This window comes from Microcaecilia unicolor, chromosome 2, assembly GCF_901765095.1.
Source record: "Microcaecilia unicolor chromosome 2, aMicUni1.1, whole genome shotgun sequence".
NCBI classification, from domain to species: Eukaryota; Metazoa; Chordata; class Amphibia; order Gymnophiona; family Siphonopidae; genus Microcaecilia; species Microcaecilia unicolor.
This window is the reverse complement of record NC_044032.1, coordinates 380,687,953-380,712,823: the sequence shown is the minus strand read 5'-3', so window position 1 is coordinate 380,712,823 and position 24,871 is coordinate 380,687,953. Positions and strand designations below refer to the sequence as shown.

General features: G+C 45.8%; 1 protein-coding gene across 1 annotated transcript in view; it reads left to right on the top strand.

Annotated features, from left to right (window-relative positions):
* LOC115462482 (transmembrane protease serine 11C-like) overlaps positions 1–24,871 on the top strand; it is a 99,100-nt gene that overhangs the window by 39,528 nt on the left and 34,701 nt on the right. The window contains exon 6 of the mRNA XM_030192477.1: positions 3,256–3,416. Coding sequence (XP_030048337.1) covers positions 3,256–3,416 — 161 coding nt within the window. The remainder of the gene's footprint in view (positions 1–3,255; positions 3,417–24,871) is intronic.

Sequence of the window (24,871 nt, the reverse complement as noted above, 5' to 3'; positions counted from 1 at the left end):
GGTAACACCTAAACCTGTATCAGTACATAAGTACATAAGTAATACCACACTGGGAAAAGACCAAGGGTCCATCGAGCCCAGCATCCTGTCCATGACAGCGGCCAATCCAGGCCAAGGGCACCTGGCAAGCTTCCCAAACATACAAACATTCTATACATGTTATTCCTGGAATAGTAGATTTTTCCCAAGTCCATTTAGTAGTGGTTTATGGACTTGTCCTTTAGGAAACCGTCTAACCCCTTTTTAAACTCTGCCAAGTTAACCGCCTTCACCACGTTCTCTGGCAACAAATTCCAGAGTTTAATTATGCGTTGGGTGAAGAAAGATTTTCTCCGATTTGTTTTAAATTTACTACACTGCAGTTTCATCGCATGCCCCCTAGTCCTAGTATTTTTGGAAAGCGTGAACAGATGCTTCACATCCACCTGTTCCACTCCACTCATTATTTTATATACCTCTATCATGTCTTCCCTCAGCCATCTCTTCTCCAAGCTGAAAAGCCCTAGCCTCCTTAGTCTTTCTTCATAGGGAAGTCGTCCTATTCCCGCTATCATTTTAGTTGCCCTTCGCTGCACCTTTTCCAATTCTACTATATCTTTCTTGAGATGCGGCAACCAGAATTGAACACAATACTCAAGGTGCGGTCACACCATGGAGCAATACCACAACATTATAACATCCTCACACCTGTTTTCCATACCTTTCCTAATAATACCCAACATTCTATTCGCTTTCCTAGCCGCAGCAGCACACTGAGCAGAAGGTTTCAGTGTATTATCAACGACGACATCCAGATCCCTTTCTTGGTCCGTAACTCCTAACGAGGAACCTTGCATGACGTAGCTATAATTCGGGTTCTTTTTTCCCACATGCATCACCTTGCACTTGCTCACATTAAAGGTCATCTGCCATTTAGCCACCCAGTCTCCCAGTCTCGTAAGGTCCTTCTGTAATTTTTCACAATCCTGTCACGAGTTAACGACTTTGAATAACTTTGTATCATCAGCAAATTTAATTACTTCGCTAGTTACTCCTATCTCTAAATCTTTTATAAAAGCAGCGGTCCTAGCACAGATCCCTGAGGAACCCCACTAGCTACCCTTCTCCATTGTGAATACTGCCCATTTAACCCCACTCTCTGTTTCCTATCCTTCAACCAGTTTTTAATCCACAATAGGACATTTCCTCCTATCCCATGACCCTCCAATTTCCTCTGTAGCCTTTCATGAGGTACCTTGTCAAACGTCTTTTGAAAATCCAGATACACAATATCAACCGGCTCCCCTTTGTCCAAATGTTTGTTTACTCCTTCAAAGAATTAAAGTAAATTGGTCAGGCAAGATTTCCTCACACAAAAGCCGTGCTGACTTGGTCTCAGCAATCCATGTCCTTGGATGTGCTCTGCAATTTTGTTTTTAATAATAGCCTTTACCATTTTCCCCAGCACCGACGTCAGACTCACCGGTCTCTAATTTCCCGGATCTTCCCTGGAACCTTTTTTAAAAATCGGTGTTACATTGGCCACCCTCCAATCTTCCGGTACCATGCTCGATTTTAAGGATAAATTGCATATCACTAACAGTAGCTCCGCAAGCTCATTTTTCAATTCTATCAATACTCTAAGATGAATACCATCCGGTCCAGGAGATTTGCTACTCTTCAGTTTGCTGAATTGCCTCATTACGTCCTCCAGGTTTACCGTGAAGTCAGTAAGTTTCTCCGACTCGTCCGCTTGAAATACCATTTCCGACACCGGTATCCCACCCAAATCTTCCTCGGTGAAGACCGAAGCAAAGAATTAATTCAATGTCTCCGCTACGTCTATCTTCCTTGATCGCCCCTTTTACCCCTCGGTCATCCAGTGGCCCAACCGATTCTTTTGCCATCACATGCTTCCTGAATAGGAAAACTGCACTCCCCTCCTTTATAGGAGTAAATATTCATCTGGTGTGCAGGACGTCAGACTAACAGAAACAGAACGAAGCCTTGCAGATCAGCCAGCAACGCGGCCGCTGGCTGATCTGCAAGGCTTTGTTCTGTTTCTGTGAATCTGCAAGGCTTCGTTCTGTTTCTGTGAGTCTGACATCCTGCACATTTACGTACAGGACGTCAGACTCGCAGAAACAGAATGAAGCATTGCGCCAGAAGAAGAGGACCTCGGCTGGCGGGGGTTGGGGTCCCCCGCCAGCAAAGGTAGGCGACAGCGACAGCAGGTTTGGTGCCGGGGAGGGGGGTCGAGAGGGTCATTGGCAGAGGAGTCCAGGGCCAAATCTATGAGGGCCCAGGCCCCCGTGGCCCAACATAGCTGCGCCACTGCATGGGAGGGGTACATACAGGTCAGGGGCATTCTGAAAATCTGCATTCAATGTTATAGCATACCGGGGAAGTGTGCCCAAATTGGGCACCAGGAATTACAACTGAAGCAGGCATAAGTGCTGGTGCCCAAATCTGGGCATGGCACTCAGTGCTATGCGCAATTCTATAAAGCGTGCGCAGCCTGGAGCAACCTTTATAGAATAGGCAGAGTGCTGCTTTTTTTTCCTATGTCAATTTTTGAGCATCATGTACTGAATCCAGCCCTCTATGTTTAACTGCTGGTGGTCACCATATTCTATTTATATTCAGTGCTGTCACCTATCCATGTAGTGGCACTGAATGCATGCATTTTTTTTAACACCGCAGCTGGTATTTAAAAAATTACAGTAACTAGCAGGTTTGAATATTGGTCTGTATATGCGTAGTTTTCGTCTATATGGACACTTCTAAAATTACCCCCTTAATTGGCTTAAGTCTGATGCCTAAGCATCTTTTCTGTCTGAATTTTAAAACGATTGAGATCTTGGTAGATTAGAAGTTTGTGTTAGCTAAAATTAGGAGAATGTTGAAGTTATGAACAACTAGCTTATGCTCGGAATGTTAATTGTTTAGAGACCTCTACTCAATATGACATGTAATTTGTTTGTGAAACTCAATAAACAAATTTATATATATAAAGCGATTGAGATGAATTTGCAGTACAACACAAAATAATCACTGAAAAGACACAACAATAAGGTTCGTTTGCCTTAATTTAAAAAGTCAACTAATCAGTACACTACCTTATTTTGCCTTTGCCTTATTCCTACTTTGTCTCCAAACCTCCCCTTCTCTACCTGCTCTGTACCATGGAATGCTTACCAACAGGTTGCAAAATGATATCATGTCCCTTCAGCAGCTCTCAAGCATCTCATTCAATTGTACTATTGTGTTTTGCAGCCCAGGGAGTGTTGTAGTACAGTCCGTACTGCAGTTCTACACTTCCTCCACTGTGGACGAGATACCTTTAAAAGAGGCAGTTCAGGAGACCTTTCTACAGAAAGTGAGGGCAAATAACACAGGGCCCTTTGACATAGATCCAGAATCACTTTGGTTCACAGGTAACAAACTTTTTTCCACTCAACCTTTTATGTACAGTGTTTGAAGGAGAGAAAGATGACAGAAGGGAAGAGGGTAAGGGAGGATAAGGGGAGAAACAGGGTTGGCAAGAGAAAGGGAGAAGTGGATGGGTGATAAGAAGGTAACAAAGCAGTATAATTTTAAGGTTTATAATGTGATAGGAAAAACCCAGATCTTTGTTAAGTCCTGTCTGGTGGGTGTCAAAATACTTCATCAATTTTTTTTTGTTACATTTGTACCCCGCGCTTTCCCACTCATGGCAGGCTCAAAGCGGCTTACACGGGGCAATGAAGGGTTAAGTGACTTGCCTAGAGTCACAAGGAGCTACCTGTGCCTGAAGTGGGAATCAAACTCAGTTCCTCAGGACCAAAGTCCACCACCCTAACCACTAGGCCACATTTTGACGTCAAAGATCTTGCGTTCCTGGAGTGTCTTAACATTTTGTTAGGTTCTCAAGTTCAAAACACGCAGGCACGGACTCTGGAGCAATCGTGAGCCCTTGGACCCCTGCCGAGGAGCGGCTGCGGCAGGCAAAACCCCCAACTAGCACTGGGCAAGCACACCAGCAAGGCAGGGACTGCAGACAAGATAAGCAAGCCGGAACACACGGACTGGAACACACTGGACTGGAACTAGGCTTAGGGTTACCATATGGCTCCAGAAAAAGGAGGACGGATTGAGCCAGCCGGGTTTTACTTCCATTGCTTTCAAAGCAATGGAAGTAAAACCCGGCTGGCTCAATCCATCCTCCTTTTTCTGGAGCCATATGGTAACCCTAACTAGGCTTCACCTAGCCTTGACTGCTGTTCCCCAGGGGTTGAGCCCCTAGGTGCAGGCAGCCGGCAGGACTTAGAGGAAATCTTGTACTGGAGCAAGCAGGCAGGAACAGCAAGAAACTCTCACTAGAAAGGATTCTTAAACAAGCTTGGCCTAAACAGGGTTCAGGATAGGAATCAGGATTCAGGATTTCCAAACAGTCTATACTGGAAGGAAACTGAAAGCAAGCAGGGCAGACACAAGCAGGAGGGGAACTGAAGCTGGAGACAACCAGCCACAAACAGAGGAAGATAAGAACTTTTCAAAACAAGCTTGACTAACCAGGGTAGGGCCAAAGCCCGAGGTGAACAGGGAACCAGGCAAGACTGACTAGACAGGACACAGGGTCTCAAACAGGCAGGAAACAAACACAAGCTTGGGTAGAACAGGGTTCAAGGTACAGGGTCTCAGACAGGATGGGCAGGAAACCAAAAGCAGACCAGATACAGAAGTGTCCACCGGCCCCCAGACAAGAGCAAGGCTGAGGGGCTAACTGCACAAGGGATTCAGGGTTTACAGACAGGAGGGAAAGGAAGCCAAAAGCAGACAGGATTCGGACGTGCCCACAGGCACCCAGACAAGAGCACGGCAGAAGTGCTAACAGCACCAGGGATTCAGGGTTCTCAGACAGGAGGGAAAGGAAGCCAAAAGCAGACAGGATTCAGAAGTGCCCACAGGCACCCAGACAAAAGCAAGGCTGAGGTGCTAACCACACAAGGATACAGGGTACTCAGACAGGAGGGAAAGGGAGCCAACAGGACTGGATACAGGAGACTAACAAGCAAGGAATACAGACTAGGAACCTTAACTAAGAAGCAAGGCAAGCCAGACAAGGCAGCAGTGCAAACTGCACCAACACTAACCTGGACCTTTGGCGTTTGCAAAGGCCCTGAATGGAAGAACACCACTTCCTTATCAAGGCCCTGACTGATGATGTCACAACTACAGGACACAGGCAGGAAGCATACTGAAGCACAGAAAGGCTTAACACACACAGGTGCAGTATAGTGGAGTAATTAGAGCCACGCTGGAAGCAGCCAGCACACAGAGACAGAGCTAACTCAAGGAGAACAGACAGAAGCCAGCTCAGATGCAGACCGCTGAAAATAAGGTGAGTCTGAGAGGGGTCACGACCACAATCGTGATACATTTTCTTTTAGTAATTTCACCATAAAATCAAATTGTTGCAGTGTTCTGGTTTTGTAAAGTGCTGTCCCACAGAGGTCTTCAAATTTTTATTAAAATTACCAGTGCTATGGGACCCAACATGGGCAGTGTTTCGGTGGGCACAGCCACCCGTCTCAGGAGTCGCAAATATAACTCCAAGCCCAATATTAGGCTAACAAAATGTATCTCTGGTGCATGAAAAGCCTTACTATGGGTTCAATGATCAGGGTGTCTATAGAGCACAACACTGTGAACACCATGGCGAAACGGATGCTCCTGCCCTGCTGTTTTTGACCCATAGAGGTGACATCCTGGTTGGCATTGTGATGTTTAATATGATGTCTGTTAAACTGATTCTTGTCTTTAGCATCTGGCTAAATATAGCAGCCTTCCTCACAATTTTTGCATTGAATGATATATACCACATTTGAAAATGAGCATTTGTAGGATCCCTTTATGCTGAATGTTTGTCCCATGTGAGTAACTGTAGGATCCTGTGAAATGTGTTGGCAGTTTGCAGCTTGGTATTCTCAAGGTGGGATATTGTGGAGGGGCATACCTAGGCATTATCGAGGCCTGAGCGCTCTTAAGGAAGCTCAGCCCCACTTTTCAGTGCCTTCGCAACAAGCCAGCTTTGTTCCTGAAAACCGTGCTCCTGGTTCCTGCTAAAGCTAAGCCTTGCTCCTGGTTCCTGCCAAGCTGCACTCCCGGTTCCTGCCATACTGAGCCTTGTTCCTGGTTCCTGCCAGAGACATGTTCCTAGTTCTTGCTAAAGACGAGCCTTGTTCCTGGTTCTTGAGAAGCTGAGCCTTGTTGCTGTTTCCTGCTCAAGCCGAGTCCTGTTCCTAGTTCCTGCCAGAGCCGTGTTCCTGATTCTTGCTATAACCAAGCCTTGTTCCTGGTCCCAGCTGAAGTTCCACTCCTGAGTTCTTGCCCAGCCTAGCTCCAGAGTTCCAGCCTTACCAGCTTCATGCTTTGTCTCTCTGCATAGGCCTTGGAGGTGATCTGTCTGCCACAGTCAGCTCTGCAACCATGGTCTAAGGCTTACTACCCTAAAACACAAGAGGTATATTGCAGAGACATGTGCCATTCTCGTCTTTTTGAGCTTTTATTGGGATCTTGTTTTTCACTAGTTTTTGTTTCAGATTACTTGGTTGTCAGAAAGCCAGCATTGGTGGAGCTGGGAATATCTCTTTCAGTAATTTATCATCCTGGCGTAGTGGCTTAGATCTTTCGTGATTCTTCTTAGTTTTTCCAACTGTGGATTGTATGGCACTACAAGGGAGACTATCTGTGGTTTTCTTTTCCTTGTACTGCAATAAGGTTTTCCTAGGTGTTTTAAGGGAAGAGGCAATATTCTTGCAGATTATTTTGGGGTTGCAACCTTTTCATTTGAAGGATTCATTCAGGATTTTGAGGTGTTTATCTCTGTCTCTTGAGTCAGAGAAGATATGATGGTATTGTCTGGCTTGGCTGTGTATAATGGATTTTTTTGTATGTGAAGGGTGGAAGCTGGAGTTGTGGAAGTAGCTGCATCTATCCGTAGGTTTCCTGTATATAGATGTTGTATATAGCCATTGTTGATAGAGACTGTGGAGTCTAGAAGTTTACTTTTTTCCTGTGGAGTAGTCCATTTTGAATTTGATTGAAGGATGGTATCCATTGAAAGAACTGTAAATTTGAGAGTCTCTTCTTCAGTCCAAATCATAAAAATGTCATTAATATACCAGTAATATTTTAGGGGTTTAGTCTGATATGTATTCAAAAATGTCTCTTCAAGTTCTGCCATGAAGAGGTTTGATTACTGTGGTGCCATCCTGGTGCCCATAGCAGTGCCCATGATTTGCAGATATCATTGTTAAAGCGGAAACAGTTGTGAATTAGAATGAATTTGATTAATTTTGTAATAGCTTCCAGTGAGTATTTGTGGTCCAGGGTAGATGTTTTAAGGAATTTATCACATGCAGTTATGCCATCTGCATGGGGAATGTTCATGTATAGTGATTCTACATCCCTTGTGACCAGAAGAGCAGCTAGTGGTAGCTGCTTGATGTTTTGATATTAGGCACCTAAATTTAGATACCTGATATGTGAGTGGGGCCAGGCCAGGGGACGTAAGTAAGCATTCAGGTCTTATTTCCAGCATTAAGTACCTCATTTAGGTACTTAAGTAGATCATTTTGGAAGCCTTGCATGGCAGCTATATGTGTAAATAGTGGCATTTTCATGTGTAGATTGCATTTATGTGCAAATTGTCATCTCAGAATGCCACTATTTACATACATAGATGACCAGGATTTCCTGATACAAAAGGAGTGTGTCTTAGACATGATTTGGGCTAAACAAAAAATTCACAGGGAAGTTGTCAATGCTTAATAGCCCAGATTCAGTATATGGCACTCAATGCTATTCTATAATGGGCACTGAAAGATTTCTGAATTCTTTTGCTGAAAAGAGGTTCTGTAATTAGTGAGGAATCCAATGGTCTTACTTCAGTCTATTATTCTTTCAACCCCGTAGACTTATATATTTCAGTTTCCCTTTTCTTCATGATTTTAAAGTTGGCTTTAAAGTTTTAACGCAAAGAAAATAGGAGACAGAGAGGCTAATTTTATAAGTTACAAAAGGAACCTATTTTAAGCCTGTTTTATAAGAGAATATAGGCTCCTATATGACCTTATAAAACAAGTACCCAGAACCATCCCCTACAGAATGCAAATTCTCACGCACAGATTTCTACCCGTCTGAAGCAGTTTTATCCATATATTTTATAAAATACTCATGTGCATTGGAATTCCACCCCTGTTCCACCCAAACTGTGCCCCAGGAATGTCAAAGTGCTGCGCATGTATAAATACATGTGATCTTTTCAACATGTGTGCTTTCGGGCACATATATGATGGCCACAGTTATTTTGCACAGCACCTTAATTGTCTCCTCTTGTATGTAAAGCTTTTTTCATATTTTTGTAATTTTTATTGATTTTAATAAACCATACAGAGCAAAAGAAAAACAACACCGAGCAAATTGTTTATCATATCAGCATCAAGGCAGCAATTAACAGACACTAGCAAGATAACTGCTAATATTCAGCAGGAGGTAGCCGGTTATCTGCACTGAATATTCGTGGTTAGCGCACAACAGCTAACTGCCTATACTGTGCGATATAGCTGGCTATCCGTGAATATTCACGTGCTGACTGGCTAAGTTTGGGCAAATTGGACCGCATTAATAGCAGTCTTATTTTTGCTTGCAATAAACTTAACTGGCCAGCACTGAATATTCACTTAGCTGGTTAAGTTTGAGCCAGCCAAAAAAAACCCAGATGTTCAATTCCAGGGGCGGACTGACTATACACGCAACCGGGCAATGCCCAAGGGCCCAGAGGCTCCCCACCCCCACCCCTTGCAAACTACAGCCCCCTTGAGTCTCAGTGGGTCCTCCCCTGTCCCACCTTGAAGGGCCCTGGTGGTCTAGCAGCCTCTTTGGGGGCAGGAAATAACCCCATTCTTTCCTGCCCACTGTCGCTACTCTGCTTGGCACTGCTGCCTTTTCAAAATGGCCGCTGAGACTTCCCTGCGGTGGTTTCACAAAACTGCTGAGACTCGCAAAACTCTTGCAGGAAGTCAGAGTGGCAGCAATGGACAGGAAAGAGTAGGGTTCTTTTCTGCCCCCGAAGAGGTCACTAGACCACCAGGGCCCTTCAAGGTAGGACCGGGGAGGACGCATTAGTGTGCAGGAGGGCGGGGCTGCAGAGTGCAGATGGGGGGGGGGGGGGCAATGTCCTTTGCTGCCCAGAGCACTGTCAGTGTACCCCTGTTCAACACCGGTCACCGGAAATGGCCCGGCATTGAATATCCAGTGTCAGCATCGATCACGGCACTTATGCAGGTTGCCTCCCATGGTCTGAATATTGGGACCACAGAGTATAGCTCTGTAAAGAGGTGCCACCTACATATCTACATTTTGTCACAATGTCCAGGAATGGAGTGAGCCCTTGTGCCGATCTGAAGACCAGCAGTCAGAAATCCCCATGCTTCACTTGCGGCGGCCACCGTTCCCCAGCGGTTGAGCCCCTGGGTTCAGATGGAAGTGGGACAAGAGCAGGACTCAGGAGATGACAGAGACAGACAATAATCAGCAGAGGTCAGGTCCAGGCACAGAGTCAGGGCACGCAGCAATCCAGCAAAGTCAGGTCCAGGCACAGAGTCAAAACCAGGTAAAACAGGAATAATCACAACATGAACGCACCAGATACCAGGAAGAAGTGGCTGAGGCAAAGAGAGGAGGGAAACTCCTAGTTTTAAAGTGAAGGCGTCTGACATCAGAGTAGGCACGCCCAAATAGTAGGCTCATCCAAAGTGTAGGCACACCCAAAGTGTAGGCGTGTCAACCCGCAACTGAAGAGAGAAGTGACTGCTAGCCTCTGCCTCCACGTCTGATGTTCCAGGCAGTGGCATAGCCAGACAACCAATTTTGGGTGGGCCTGAGCACAAAGTGGGTGGGCACAAAATTTTCTCTCTCCCCCCTCTCCCCCAGCACTTCCCAACTCAAAATATAAATACTTTAGCTGATGAGGATCTCCAATCTCCGTCAGCTGGGGACCTCCACCAGAGATGGCCAGAACTCCTCCCCGCCAAGCCCAGCAGGCAGTAGCAACTCCTCGAGCCACTGATGCCAGCACCCCATACATGCTTAGTTGTCAGTGGCTCCAGGATGGTGCCCCCATCTGCAAAGCTCGGCGGAAGGCAGCTCCGGCCAGCCCCAGAAGAGATCCCCAGTTGGCAAGGCTTGGGGATCCTCACTAGCCACAGCAAGGTTCAGGGCTGCTGTTAACCATGCTGGTGACCAGGGCAGAAAATAAAGAAGCCCCTTCCCCAATTCCCTCTCCTCTCCAATCTCTTCACCTGCCATTACAGTCACACTGACAGACCCTCACAAATTACAGAACAAGGGATCACAAATTAGAAATAAAAATATGTAGACAAAATTAAACTGGGAGCCCTCAGCATGCACTGTAACACTGTAGAAAAAAAAAACCAAAAGCGCATTTCTTTTTCTACTTAACACAATAAAAAGACATCCACTATGCACATTTCCCAAAGCTAACATATTCCATTTAAAACATTCAAAATAAAATGATTTTCCTACCTTTATTGTCTGGATATTTTATTTTGGTTCCAATTTCTCTTTTCCGCTTTCCTGCCTTCCAGCAAAATATCAGTCCCCCCCCTCCCCCGAAACAGACCTTTCCTATGGATCAGAGCTATTTACTAGGTCATATGAAGTTGTAAACTGTAATAAAGATAGTAAGAACAAAAAGAGGATCCACTACTCCTTCAAGGGAACACAAAGGCCTAGGAAGTAGCCCGACTTTAAATCAGAGGGCAATGTCAACTCCGTCCATCCCCCACCCCAGCAGACACCAGACTAAAATCCCCAAGTTTAGTGATCAACGGGAACTCTCTGACCGTCTGAAGGCACAAACGGGAACGCTGACACTTCTAGAAAAGGGTCATCCACCCGAAGAGAATTCCCTGGCCAAACCCCCCCCAAAAAGCGATATCATCGAATAAGGTGAAGTGGAAGAGGTCCGAGGTGCAAGAACTAGATATCTGCTTTGGGGAATGGCAAGAAAACACAAGTCGAGAGACAGATTTACTAACCAGCTTCATGAAAGGAGCAAGCCAAAGAGCAGCTCTCAACCGCTACAGAACGGAGAGTCATACTTGACCCGTGTGTTAAAAAAGACCAAGCTCTCTCTCTCTCGCCGTTGCTACATCTGAGAGAGCTAAGACTTCACTGCCTCTTCTTAAAACGAGAAAGCCGGCTAGGTCAGAGCTGCTAGACAGGCCCCCCCCAGGCCCACAACCCCTACAATCACTGAGCGGCGACCAACTACAGCGCAGAAGCAGACCTCCCACCTCCGATCTGTTACCCCGCCACGAGTCGACGCTGAAAGAAGTAGTTGTGTAGCGGTGGCAGCAGCGTGCGGCTCCACTGCAGACATCTGGCAGGGATGGAAGGGGAGGGAGCAGGCCGGGAGGGAACAAAACCTGTGCGGTGCGCCGGCGGGTGGCAGGGAGGAGGGAGCTGAACTCGCGCTTTTTCGTTGGCTGAGTTGCACCATTGCTGGGTGGGCCCGAGCCCAAAGTGGGTGGGCCCGGGCCCACCCAGGCCCACCCATGGCTACGCCCCTGGTTCCAGGTATGTGACACCTATTTGATCAAGAAAAGTAGGCACCCACTTTTGTAGCATACTAATGTTGCTATCTATTTTGGTATCATTTGTATTGCATGACATTTATCATATTTCTGTTATATGATTGTTCTACAGTGCTATTTCTGATACTCTTTCATATTAGTCCTATTACTAGGTTTCAATTTGCCATTTCCAAATTTACCTACTTCATGCAAGGTTCCACGTTAGGAGTTATGGACCAAGAAAGGGATCTGGGTGTCGTCGTCGATAATACACTGAAACCTTCTGCTCAGTGTGCTGCTGCAGCTAGGAAAGCTAATAGAATGTTGGGTATTATTAGAAAAGGTATGGAAAACAGGTGTGAGGATGTTATAATGCCGTTGTATCGCTCCATGGTGCGACCGCACCTTGAGTATTGTGTTCAATTCTGGTCGCCGCATCTCAAGAAAGATATAGTAGAATTGGAAAAGGTGCAGTGAAGGGTGACTAAAATGATAGTGGGGATGGGACGACTTCCCTATGAAGAAAGATTAAGGAGGCTAGGGCTTTTCAGTTTGGAGAAGAGACGGCTGAGGGGAGACATGATAGAGGTATATAAAATAATGAGTGGAGTGGAACAGATGGATGTGAAGTGTCTGTTCACACTTTCCAAAAATACTAGGACTAGGGGGCATGCGATGAAACTACAGTGTAGTAAATTTAAAACAAATCAGAGAAAATTTTTCTTCACCCAACGCATAATTAAACTCTGGAATTCGTTGCCGGAGAACGTGGTGAAGGCGGTTAGCTTGGCAGAGTTTAAAAAGGGGTTAGACGGTTTCCTAAAGGACAAGTCCATAAACCCCTACTAAATGGACTTGGGAAAAATCCACAATTCCAGGAATAACATGTATAGAATGTTTGTACGTTTGGGAAGCTTGCCAGGTGCCCTTGGCCTGGAATGGCCGCTGTTGTGGACAGGATGCTGGGCTCGATGAACCCTTGGTCTTTTCCCAGTGTGGCATTACTTATGTACTTATATGCCTCATTGATTGTATTTATGCTTAAGTGTGGTCATTTTACTATTGTTATGTTTTATGTTAAAGTGTACCTGCTATACACCTAAAATCTAAAATCCAAATGGCCACGTTCAAATTAGCATCGCACTTTAAATTTTTTCCAGTGGCCTCCAATCTTGATCTTCCTTAACAAGGGGTACTGCATGGGTAAACTAAGCACTTTATATAAATAACTCAGAGAGAATGAGAATTAGTTCTTTAGATGACACTGTTGACAAAGCAAATACTTTTCACCCTTTGAACTGTGTTAGAATTTGCCTCCAGCAATGGCACACAAAATATGCGGATGTGTTCTGCATTACCGTAGCCCAACCTGTTCATCTTGTTTCTTACCAGTTTTTGAAATGGCCTATTTTGAACTGATTAACTACACTGATTAGCTACAGAATGGGAGAAAAGCCTTTTTGTCTTGTCATTGTCTTCTGTGACTTTTTAGCCTCACTGTACAAAAGGATGGTTGGTAATTATCCAGGCAGTAATTTATTGATGTGAGGGATCTTCTTAGTAGTACTTCACATAATAGTAACATAGTGAAATGATGTCAGAAGAAGGTCCAGTCTGTCCAGAAAGGTGGCCAGGGTTGTACCTGCAGTTCTGTGTGGGTTATTCCCCCTTTGTCTTTGTAACTGACATCTTCTATGGTTTACCCCACTCTGTTTCCCTCTCCCCCCCCCTTAAAGTGTGAAAGCTATTTTAATTTTTTCACTATGAGAGTAGAGTAGTGTGGTAGACGTGTTAGTCCACTCTTAAGGTTATCAATAGAAATCAAACAAAATAAAACATGGAAAAGAAAATAAGATGATACCTTTTTTATTAGACATAACTTAATACATTTCTTGATTAGCTTTCGAAGGTTGCCCTTCTTCGTCACTATGAGAGTAAATGCTCTATACTTTTATTCCATCTTCATTCCATATAGAGAGCCTTTGTGTTTATCCAACACCTTTTTGAATTCCATCACAGTTTTTGACCCCACCATCCGTTCTTATGATGCAGCCTGTGCCAACACCTCTTTTTTTCTCTGGTTACATCACACTTTGACTACTACAACATTGCATATTCAGGAATCTCCTCATCTCTACTCAAACGGCTTCAATCTGTTCAGAATACCTCGGTACGTCTCCTCTAGCATGTATGTCGTTATGACCACGTCACTCCGCTTTTGAAGTACCATCACTGGTACCGGTGTCTTTCAGAATTCAACATAAAATACTTACGATGACTCACAAGATCCTGCATTCTGGCACCCCTGCTTATCTTTCTACATTAATTACACCCTGTACTCCCCCAAGGACACTTTGATCATTTATTTATTTATTTATTTTTATTTGTTACATTTTTATCCCACCTTTTCCCACCTATTTGCAGGCTCAAAGTGGCTTACATTGTACCGGAGAGGCGTTTGCCGACTTCGGTATGAACAAATACAAAGTGAAGTTGTGGTAAAATAAGGTTCATGTGGAACAGACACATTAGGAATCGTAAAGCGGAAGAGTTATTTTATGCTATTACGTGCTTTGCAGGGCCGGTCTTAGCAAGTGCGGGGCCCTGTGCAGACCAATTTGGTGGGGCCCCATCTTAACTCCGCCTCACCCTAGCCCTGCCCCCGCCCCAGCTCCACCCCATTGATTATTAAATTTTTAGAACATTTTTTATTTATGAAATTTCAAATAAAGACAAATGAAGCTAAATTTGTACAGAAAAACTGATTGAAATAATAAGCACAATGCTATCATGAAACCCCCCCTCCCCAGAAATTATTCAGTTCAAGTCCAGTACAATTAGTAGTTCCAATTCTCATAACCCCGGGGGGTCAGAGGTGCGGACACACAATCTCTCCACTGCAAAACACTATACACAAACTTGTGCAAAAACACACTCATAACCTTACCAAACCATAACAGCACTAATTCCAAGGACAGGACGAGCTACAACCCTATGCGTGGAAAGGCAGAACTGTAATTACACCAGGCTCTAAAACACCATTACACTACCTCGTGAAAAAAACAAAACAAAAAGGGCTGCAAATACTACACGCTAGCAGGATACTGCACCTTGATCACACATGAAAAACACATGACACAACAGATATGAAGGCAAAATACTGAACTGGAAAGTTACCTCAAGAAGTCAGACTCAGCATGCAGCAATACTAGAAAAATTGAAACTTACATGCAAAATATCACAGATGCACATTTCCGAAAGCAGACATATTCCATTTAATAAATTCTGAATAAAATACTTTTTTCTACCTTTGTTGTCTGATCATTTAGTTTTTCTATTCGCTTTGGTCCCAGTGTCTTCTGTTTTATGCAGTGTCTTCTTTCCATTTGATATTTTTTCTCTCACCATGTCCACCATCCTCCCGTGTCCTGTCTACCATCTGTAGCCCTGTCCCTATCCTTTCTCCAGTTTCAGCATCTGCCTTCAAAGTGTTCCAATCCAGCCCTTAAATTCAGCAATTTCCCCTCCATCCATGTGCATCTACTTTCCTCCCCTCCCCTACATCCATGTCCAGCATTTCTCCTCTCTCCCTTCCCCTCCATCCATGTGCATCTCCTTCCTTTGTCTTTCCTTCCCTCCATTCCATATCCAGCAATTATCCTCTCTCCCTTGCCCTCCCATCCATGTCTAGCAATTTTCCTCTCTCCCTGGGCCCTGCCCTGCCCTCCCATCCATGTCCATCAATGCTCCTCTCTCCCCTTCCCTCCTCCATCTATCCAGATCCAGCAATTCTCCTCCCTCCCCTCCATGTCCAGCAATATTCCTCTCTCCCTGGGCCCTGTCCTCCCATCCATGTCCATCGATGCTTCTCTCTCCCCTTCCCTCCGCCATTTATCCAGATCCAGCAATTTTCCTCCCTCCCCTACATGTCCAGCAATTAATCCTCTCTCCCTGGGCCCTGACCTCCCATCCATGTCCATCGATCAATGCTCTCCTCTCTCCCCATCCCTCCCACTCCCATGTCCACCTGCCCGCCCTCTTCTCTTCAAATCTGCAAGTATTTAAATTTACCTCCGTAGCAGGTAGCTTGGCAGCATCAGTGAAAACGCTGTCTGACGTCCCACCAGCCTTCCCTTTGCTCGTTCGTTCCCTCAGTGTCCCGCCTTCTTCTGAGGTAATTTCCTTGGGGGCGGGACACTGAGAGGGAATGAACGAGCGAAGGGAAGGGTGGTGGGACGTCACAGTGTTCTCACTGACGCTGCCAAGCTGCCTGCAACAGAGCGGAGGTAAATTTAAATAGTGCCGGCCAGGAATCAGGAGCGAAGGAGGCTGACTGAGGCGCGCCGCACGGGGCCCCCTTAAGCGCGTGGCCCTATGCGGCCGCCTCGGCTTAAGACCAGCCCTGGTGCTTTGGTTTAGTTGTGTTGCAGAGTTCAGGCATTTAAGTTGGGTCAGTAGGATATGCCTTTTTAAACAGGTAAGTTTTTAGAGATTTTCGGGAGTTTAGGTGGTAAAATGTTGTTTTCACAGCTTTTGATAATGCATTCCACAGTTGTGTGCTTAAATAGGAGAAACTGGATGCATAAGTTGATTTGAATTTTAGTCCTTTGCAACTTGGATAGTGGAGATTGAGATATGTTCGTGTTGAGCTGGACGTGTTTCTGTGTTATGACCCGGTAATAGTGAGCCCCTGTGCCCTGACTGAGCACGGCAGAGATGGAGTGACTTGGTCAGGCAGCCAGACAACCCCTAGCTTCACCTGGGAAGCGACCACTGTTCACCAAGAGTTGAGCTCCCAGCTGCAGGTGGCCACCAGGACTTCTGGAACCGGCGGGGTTGCATAGCCGCTGACCAGGCTGACGGGCAAGCAGACACAGTCTAATAGCCAAGTAATCCGAAGGGCAAAGAATAGTCAAAACAGTCCAAGGTCTAAGCAGGCAGCAAACAGTCGTGGTCAGGAAAAGAAGCCGAGGTCCGGAACACAGGAAACCAGGAACTGAGGAAAGCCGGTGAACAGAACTCCGGCGTGGACCTCCGAGACAATTGAGGCCGAAGCAACGAAAGACTGAAGGCAGAGCCTTAAGTAGTGGAGGAATTAGGCTCAAGCTTGTGCAGCTGATTCAAGATGGCTGCCCCCATCAGCAGAGGTGCCTACGTCCAAATATGGGCTTCCTTCCTGACCTTGTTACTCCAAGGTGGCTTCCCAGGACCTGATCTATCCAAGATGGCTGCAGCCATTGATCCAACCCAGATGACGGTTGCCAGAAATAAGAAACAGAAACAGACCCTCCTTCCTTCCTGAAGCTTAACCAACACCAAGATGGCCGGCTATCTTCGCCTGACCACGACTCGCCGGTGAATCGTCCGCACAGGCCTAGCACCAGGTGAAGGACGTAACATTCTGGTTGGTAAGTCTATGAGATCTGTCATGTATCCCGGGGCTTCGCCGTAGATAATTTTGTGAACCAGGGTACAGATTTTGAAAGCAATACGTTCTTTGATTGGGAGCCAGTGCAGTTTTTCGCGTAGGGGTTTTGCGCTTTCAAATCGTGTTTTTCCAAATATAAGCCTGGCTGCCGTATTTTGAGAGGTCTGAAGTTTCTTTAAGATTTGTTCTTTGCATCCCGCATAGATTCCATTGCAGTAGTCTGCGTGGCTTAGTACCATTGATTGTATCAAGATGCGAAATGTTTCCCTCAGGAAGAATGGTTTCACACGTTTGAGTTTCCACATTGAGTGGAACATTTTCTTTGTTGTGGATTTCACTTGGCTCTCTAGTGTAAGGTTACATACATAGTAGATGACGGCAGAGAAAGACCTGTACGGTCCATCCAGTCTGCCCAACAATGTAAATTCATATGTTCTACTTTATGTGTGTTCCTGACTTTGATTTGTATCTGCCATTTTCAGGCACAGACCGTAGAAGTCTGCCCAGCACTAGCCCCGCCTCCCACCACCGGCTCTGCCACCCAATCTCCACTAAGCTTCTGAGGAACCATTCCTTCTCAACAGGATTCCTTTATGTTTATGCCACGCATTTTTGAATTCTGTTACTGTTTTCATCTCCACCGCCTCCCGCGGGAGGGCATTCCAAGTATCCACCACTCTCTCCATGAAAAAATACTTCCTGACATTTTTCTTGATTCTACCCCCCTTCAATCTCATTTCATGTCCTTTAGTTGTACTGCCTTCCCATCTCCGGAACAGGTTCGTTTGCGGATTAATGCTTTTCAAATATTTATCACCCCCGTTTCTCCTTTCCTCCAGGGTATACATGTTCAGGTCAGCAAGTCTCTCCTCGTACGTCTTGTAACGCAAATCCCATACCATTTTTGTAGCTTTTCTTTGCACTGCTTCAATTATTTTTACATCCTTAGCAAGATACGGCCTCCAAAACTGAACACAATACTCCAGGTGGGGCCCCACCAATGACTTATACAGGGGCATCAACACCTCCTTTCTTCTGCTGGTCCATTGTGATGCCGTGGATTTTCAGGCTGTCTGAGATGGGGAGGGTGTAATCTGGGGTATTTATAATTGTGGGGTTGTCCGCATTGTATTGGGATGAGAGGATGAGTTTGTTTTTTCTGTGTTGAGTTTTAGTTGAAATGCATTTGCCCATGAGTTCATGATATTCAAGCTGAGCTTGATTTTGTTGGTGATTTCTGTTAGCTCATGTTTGTAAGGAATATATATAGTGACATCGTCTGCATAGATGAAAGGGTTTAGACCTTGGTCGGATAAGGACTTGGCTAGTGGGATCATCATTAGGTTGAAGAGGATCTGCGATAATGGTGATCCCTGAGGCACTCCACCATCAGCTCTCCACTGTGATGAAATGTTTTGAATTTGATTTCACTTGATATGTTCTAGTGGTTAGGAAACCCTTGATCCAACTGAGTATGTTTCCACCAATCCCGAAGTAATCTAGTAGTCTTAGTAGTATATTATGGTTTACCATGTTGAATGCACTAGACATGTCGAATTTGAGGAGGAGTGTTTTTACGTGTTGCTATTTCCTGCTTGTATTTAGCTAGGAGGGTTATTAGTACTGTTTCAGTGCTGTGGAGGGGGCAAAATCCTGATTGTGATTCATGTAATATTGTGAATTTGTTTATGTAATCAGTGAGTTGTTTGGTTACCATGCTTTCCATCAGCTTGACTACCAGTGGGATAGATGCTACTGGGCGGTAGTTAGTGATTTCATTTCTTTTTTCTTGATATCTTTTGGTATTGGGGTGAGTAGGATATTGCCATTTTCCTTAGGGAAGAGACCTTACTGAAGCATGTGGTTTAGGTTGGATGTGAGGTCAGCTATGTAGTGGTCAGGGGTGGATTTTATTATATAGCTGGGACAGGTATCCAGTTTACAGTGAGTGTTGGAGAACCTACTGATCGCCTGGGTAACTGCTTTGACGGTGAGGGGAGCAAAGTTTGACCAGGTTCGGTTGGCTGGGTATTCTCCCATGGTAGGGTCCAAACTGTTGTGGAAGTTTTCAGTATTGGTGGTGTCGTGTGGTAATGTGCTGCGTAGATTTGCAATTTTTTCTCTGAAGTATTTAGCAAGTTTGTCTGCAGATGGGATGTCTGTATTAGTTGTGGTGATCAAGGTGGTGTCTAGTAGTTTGTTCACAAGTTGGTATAGTTTCTTTGTGTCTTTGTAATCTGTTCCTATTTTAGTTTTATAGTATGATCTTTTGGCCTGTTTTATTGCATACTAGTAAAAAAGGCCCATTTCTGACACAAAAGAAACGGGCGCTAGCAAGGTTTTCCTCGGAGTGTGTATGTTTGAGAGAGTGTATGTGAGAGTGATTGTGTGTAAGAGAGAGTGAATGTGCGAGTGTGTGTGTGTGTGAGAGAGAGAGTGAGTCTGGGTGCGAGTGTGTCTGTGAGAGAGAGAGAGTGTGTGTGTGAGAATGAGAGTGTGTGCAAGTGCGCATGTGAGACACAGTGTGAGAGAGAAGAGAGTGTGTTTCACACAAATATAGTGTGTGCGAGAGAGAGAGTGTGTGAGACACAGACTCTGTGAGACTGAGTGTATGAGACCAAGAGAGTGTGTGAGTGACTATGTGACACATAGAGTGAATGTGATACAGTGTGAGACATAGATTGTGTGAGAGACAGTGTGTGAGAGTGAGAGAGAGAAAGACATTGACTATGAGAGAGAGAAAGTGTGTGAGAGAGAGAGAATGTGTTTGTGACAGAGATACCTCCCCTCCCCTGGTGTCAGGCCCCCCTCCCCCCCTCTCTCTGGTGTCTGAGTGTTACTGTGCAGGACGTTGAGCACTGGCTGTGCTTCAAGGAACTGACCAATCCTATTTAATAGAATGCACCTCCAACATTCTGAAGCCGAGAAACCTCGTGTAGTTGGTCACTTCTGCTTGTGACGAACCCGGAAGTACGTGATGTCAATTCAGGAGATGGATACAGAGAGCAGGAATGCCTCAGCCATGCAGTCAGCTTCCGAATGTTGGAGGTGCGTTTTATTATATAGGATTTGTATTTTCTTTGTGTTTGCTTCCCTGCGTTGAGTGTCTGTTCATCTTTTGTTTTTTTCCATGCTCGTTCGAGTTTCCTGGATTGCGTTTTTAGCTTTTTCAGTTCATCGTTGAACCATGGTATCGTGTTGTGTCTACGTGCGGTTCTTGTTCGTAAGGGTGCTGTTCATCTAGAATGCTTCTGCATCTTTTATCCCATTCTTTGAAGTAGTATATGGAGTCCGTTTGTGTTGTCCATTCGTTATTGTATATCTGTTGCCAGAACGTTTTTGGGTCTACTTGACCTCGTGTGCTGTAAGTTGTGTGTTCTTGTATACGGTATGAACCCTTCTTCTGCCATTTTAGGGATAGGTTTAGTTTGTAATGATCAGTCCATGGTGTTTCTGTACATTTAATATCTGTTATGATTAGGTTCTGGTCTGTTGACATTTTGTGTGAGAAGAGGTCAAGTGTGTGCCCTTTAACGTGGGTTGCTTGCACCTGTGGCCATTTGAGGTCCCATAAGTGGAGAAATCCCTTGCGTTCTCGTGCTTTGATAGAGTTTGGGTCTTCTAGGTGAAGGTTAATGTCTCCTAATACTAGAATATTGGAGTTGGTTACACAAGTGTTTGAGATAAAGTTCATGAAGTTTGTCTGGCCTTCGTTCCAGTGACCTGGTGGTCTATAGAATAGGACACAATTCATGTGATCTCGCAGGGATTTGTTGTGGATTCTGATTGAGGCAATTTCAAGTTGGGGTGTTATGGACTCGGCAGTGGTTTCAGTGGTAAAGTGGGATCGATAGATTAGTGCTAAGCCTCCACCTTGCTTTTCCTTTCTGGTCCAATGTATGATTTTGTATCCTGGGGGGCATAGGTCTAGGATTATTGGGTCTTTTTGATCATGGATCCAGGTTTCATTGATGAAAAGTAGATCAAGGTTATCTGACAGGATCCAGTCTGTTAATATTGTTGTTTTGTTTACTGCGGATCTGGCATTGATGTAACCCACTTTAATTTTTTGGTAAGTGTCTTCTATGTTTGGTGTTGTGTGTATTTTTGTTAGTTGTCGTTTCTTTGATAGTGTGGGTTGTTAGGACCTTTTTTTTTCCCTTTGATTGTCCACCTGTTGGTGTTATTCATTTGTTTAGGTTGTTATCAGTTTGATGAGGTGTGGTATATCTGGTCGGTCTGTGATGATTATGTAGTATGGGTATGATGTTACTTTCTGCAAGTGGGGTGGTTAGTGTTTGGTGGATCAATGATAAGGAGTAGATCGCTAGTAGTAGTTTGACAGTATTCATTTTGGTATCGATTTATTGTGGTTGCTAGTAGGCCGTGTTCGAAAGGGTGCATGATAGGACTTTGTTCTTTGGTGTGTGGAATGCTGGTGAGTGATGCTGGCTTTAAACTTCCACGAGATCTTTCCTTTTCTCAAGTATCTCTCTTGATATGCTTCAACGGTCTTAGATATAGCTGTTGGTTAGTTAAAGCTCAATTGTGTGTGGATCATTCATCGTCAGTTTGATTCAATTAAGGTTGCATGCTGAGCTATTCCATGCTGTTTATTTAGTTGGGATATGATTATCTGGGCTGATCTACTTGCACAAATATGCTCCCTTTGCATGCCTATCTTTCCTGGCTTGAATAGATGTAGCATTGGGGTTCCCTGGCAGTACGTATGTCCCATTTAGAGTGTCCCCGGCTCCCTCAGTAAACATTTAGTTTTACCTTGGTATCCTCTGTCGAGTCTCCTGGCTTTGCCAGTCGTGAATCTCAGTGTCTCCAGGTAGATTAGAAAGTTTCCTCAGTTTGCTCACAGTCTGGTATTCAGGTGCGCTGTCCAGGGTGCGGGGACTCCTCTGCTCCGGAACTGTGTTAGTGGTAGGCAGTAGAACTAGGAGAGAAGTACCTCCTCGGGTTGTGCCGCCATGCTTTGGATCTCATGGTTCTGGTTCCTGAGTTTTACTGTTGTAATGCTCCTAGTTGCTTCTGCCCCGAGGAGATGTCGGCCGGCCATTGGCGGCCCCAGTGACCTCCCTAGGAGCGGTTTACACGCTTCCGTGGCTCGTGTTTTTCAGGGGCGGCCCACCAGCTCGGCTCCACTTCATCTTCTGCCGTCCAAGGAGCCAGCACGATTGCAACCACGCGGTCTTGTGTAGTCCCAGAAGGAGAATGGCTCAGTCGCCTCTTCTTGCTCTGGTAGGGTGGGTGGGCGGAGGCAGAGATGGAAGTGCGACCGCCCTCACGCGATCCTCTGGGGGGAGAGATTCGACTGCCTCTCCCTGCACTGAGGGCAGCCGCAGTGTCTCTCTACAACTCCACACTGGATACTTCGATCAGCTCTGCCCTGGTCGCCGCTTGCTACTTGCTGCCGCGGCTCCGGACAGGCAGAAGACAGAACCAGGCTTGCAGCGAGCCTTGTGTTGTCCCTCGTGGGGAGAGGTTCTGTGCCTCCCCCTGCTCCGAGGGTTTGTCGGCCGGTCGCCAATCCCGCTCGGGCTTCATCGATACGCCATCCGCTGCTGCTGCAGCAGAGGCTCTGTTTCCTCAGCCCAGCTCTGTTTCCCTGAGCTCAGAGTTCCACAGGTACGTCTTACTCTGACCCCATCTTAAGATCATCATTGACTGCTTACCAACTGCCCATCCCAGCTTTAAGCTCTACAACATTAAAAAGTACTCATGGATGCTCTTTTTTTTTTTTTTTTTACAAGCCCCCTCCCTGTGGAACCTCTTGCTGTCAGGGCAGAACAGACTTTTGCAAAGTTTAAGGCTGCCCTTAAAGCTCATTTGTTTGTTTCTGCAGTTGGGGACCCTGCAAAACATTAGTTGACGCCAATGGTGACAGTTATGACTGTAACCCTAAACCCTGTGCTGTCTCTCCCTATACTATTAGGGAATCCTGTTTTCTCTCTTTTTTATTTTCTTTTCTTTGCTTTCCTTTCTGTTTGATATTTTATATTTGAATTGTAAACCACTTTGCTTGATTTTGAAAGGCAGTATATCAAGAGTACAATACATGATAAATGATGAAACAATTTCCTATGGAAGTGCATTCCAGGCATCCACCACCCTCTCCTTCAAAAGTATTTGCCCAGGGTTGTTTTTCAGTATCCCTCCTTGCAACTTCACTTCATGTTTTCTAGTTCTATAGCCTCTCTGTTTCTGGAAAAGGTTGTTTTGTGTCACGTATACACAGCAGGAACCTGGGTTTGTGAGCCCTTGGGCCACTGCCGAGCAGCAGCAGCGGCAGGAGAATCACCCCAACACCAGATAAGGCAGACCGGAACTGGAACACAGTGGACTGGAGTAAGGCTTCACCTACACTTGGCCACCTTTCACCAAGAGTTGAGCTCTGGGCTTCAGGCGGCCGAAAGGACTTGCAGGACAAGGCAGGACACAGCAGCAGGCTGACAAATAACAGGAACACTAGAAACATGCAGGGTTCCAGGAAAAACAGCAGGCAAACGAACAATCCAGAAACAAGCCGGGTCAGGGCAAGCTGTAGACAGAAGAATAATCCAATAAACAATCCTGGTCTGGGCAGGCAGCAGGCAGAGGAATAGTCCAATAAACAATCCGGGTCTGGGCAGGCGGCAGGCAGAAGAATAGTCCAAAAAACAAGCAGAGTAAAAGTCACCAACACGAAAAGCACAAAGGCACTGCAACACTTCACACCAAAGGAACGCCTCTGAAGAACACTGTTGCAAGGCAACTAAGAACCTTACCATGTGGTCAATAAAGGCAGGTCACAAGGAAGTTCACCAGGTATGGGTGCTGCTTGGTTCCAAAAAAACTCCCAAAACAATCTGGAGAGCTGGAAGATCCGGACCGGACCTGACCGGACCAGCATATCTTCTGGAACACGGGAAACGGTAAACCATCACTTTGCAGCATTCCCCAGGTCTAAACCCCGGGGACTGAGGTGACTGCGAGCCAGGGACCGGGACACAACCGTGACAGTATCCCTCCCTTAAGGCCTCCCCGGGCTTCTCGGGAGGTCTGGGTTTCCCTGGATCTTCTGGGTGAAATCGGCTGGCACGATAAGGTAGTCTTCCAATGTCCCTATCCTTAGGCGCCGGCCGGGAGCTGGCCAGTTGAGGGCGAGACTGGGCTTTGTTTACCAAGCGGTGTTGAGTGTCTGGCGCTGGAGTGGAGCTACAGGCCATGGTTTGCTGCGAACTAGTCTTTTGATTCTTAGATATCCAGCACTCCGGATTGTCCTGAAGCTTAGGTCCTGGGGTTGACTTCTTACGTAAAGTGCGGGATCCCTGGCCCCAAGGAGGCGTCTCAGCAGTCCTGTTGGCCAGATCTGGAGACCTGGGCCTGTTACCGGATTCCACTTGGCGCTGGCTGATCAGGGGTAAGGCACATGCACAGGTCATCCCCCTTGTAAAAGTCTTAGAGTCCTGAGTGTCACTGATGTCCGTCCATGCATCTGAATCCTGCTCCAACTGTTCGCCGACCACACTATCGGTGTCAGGGATGAAACAAAGTTTTCGGCACGACTCGCCCCAGTCCACGATCTCACCTTTACCCCAGTCTAGGACCGGGTTGTGTCTCTGTAGCCAGGGAAGACCTAAAACAATGGGTTGTACTGCTGAAGGAAGGACATGTAGAGAGATATCCTCCCGGTGATCGACAATCTGTAGGCTCACAGGCACTGTTTGAGTATTTACATAGCCTTGAATACTACCATACACCGAAAAAAGCGGGATGGTCTTAGGTAGTTCTTGTGTAGGAATGTTCAGTTGCTGGACTAGAGATATGGTTA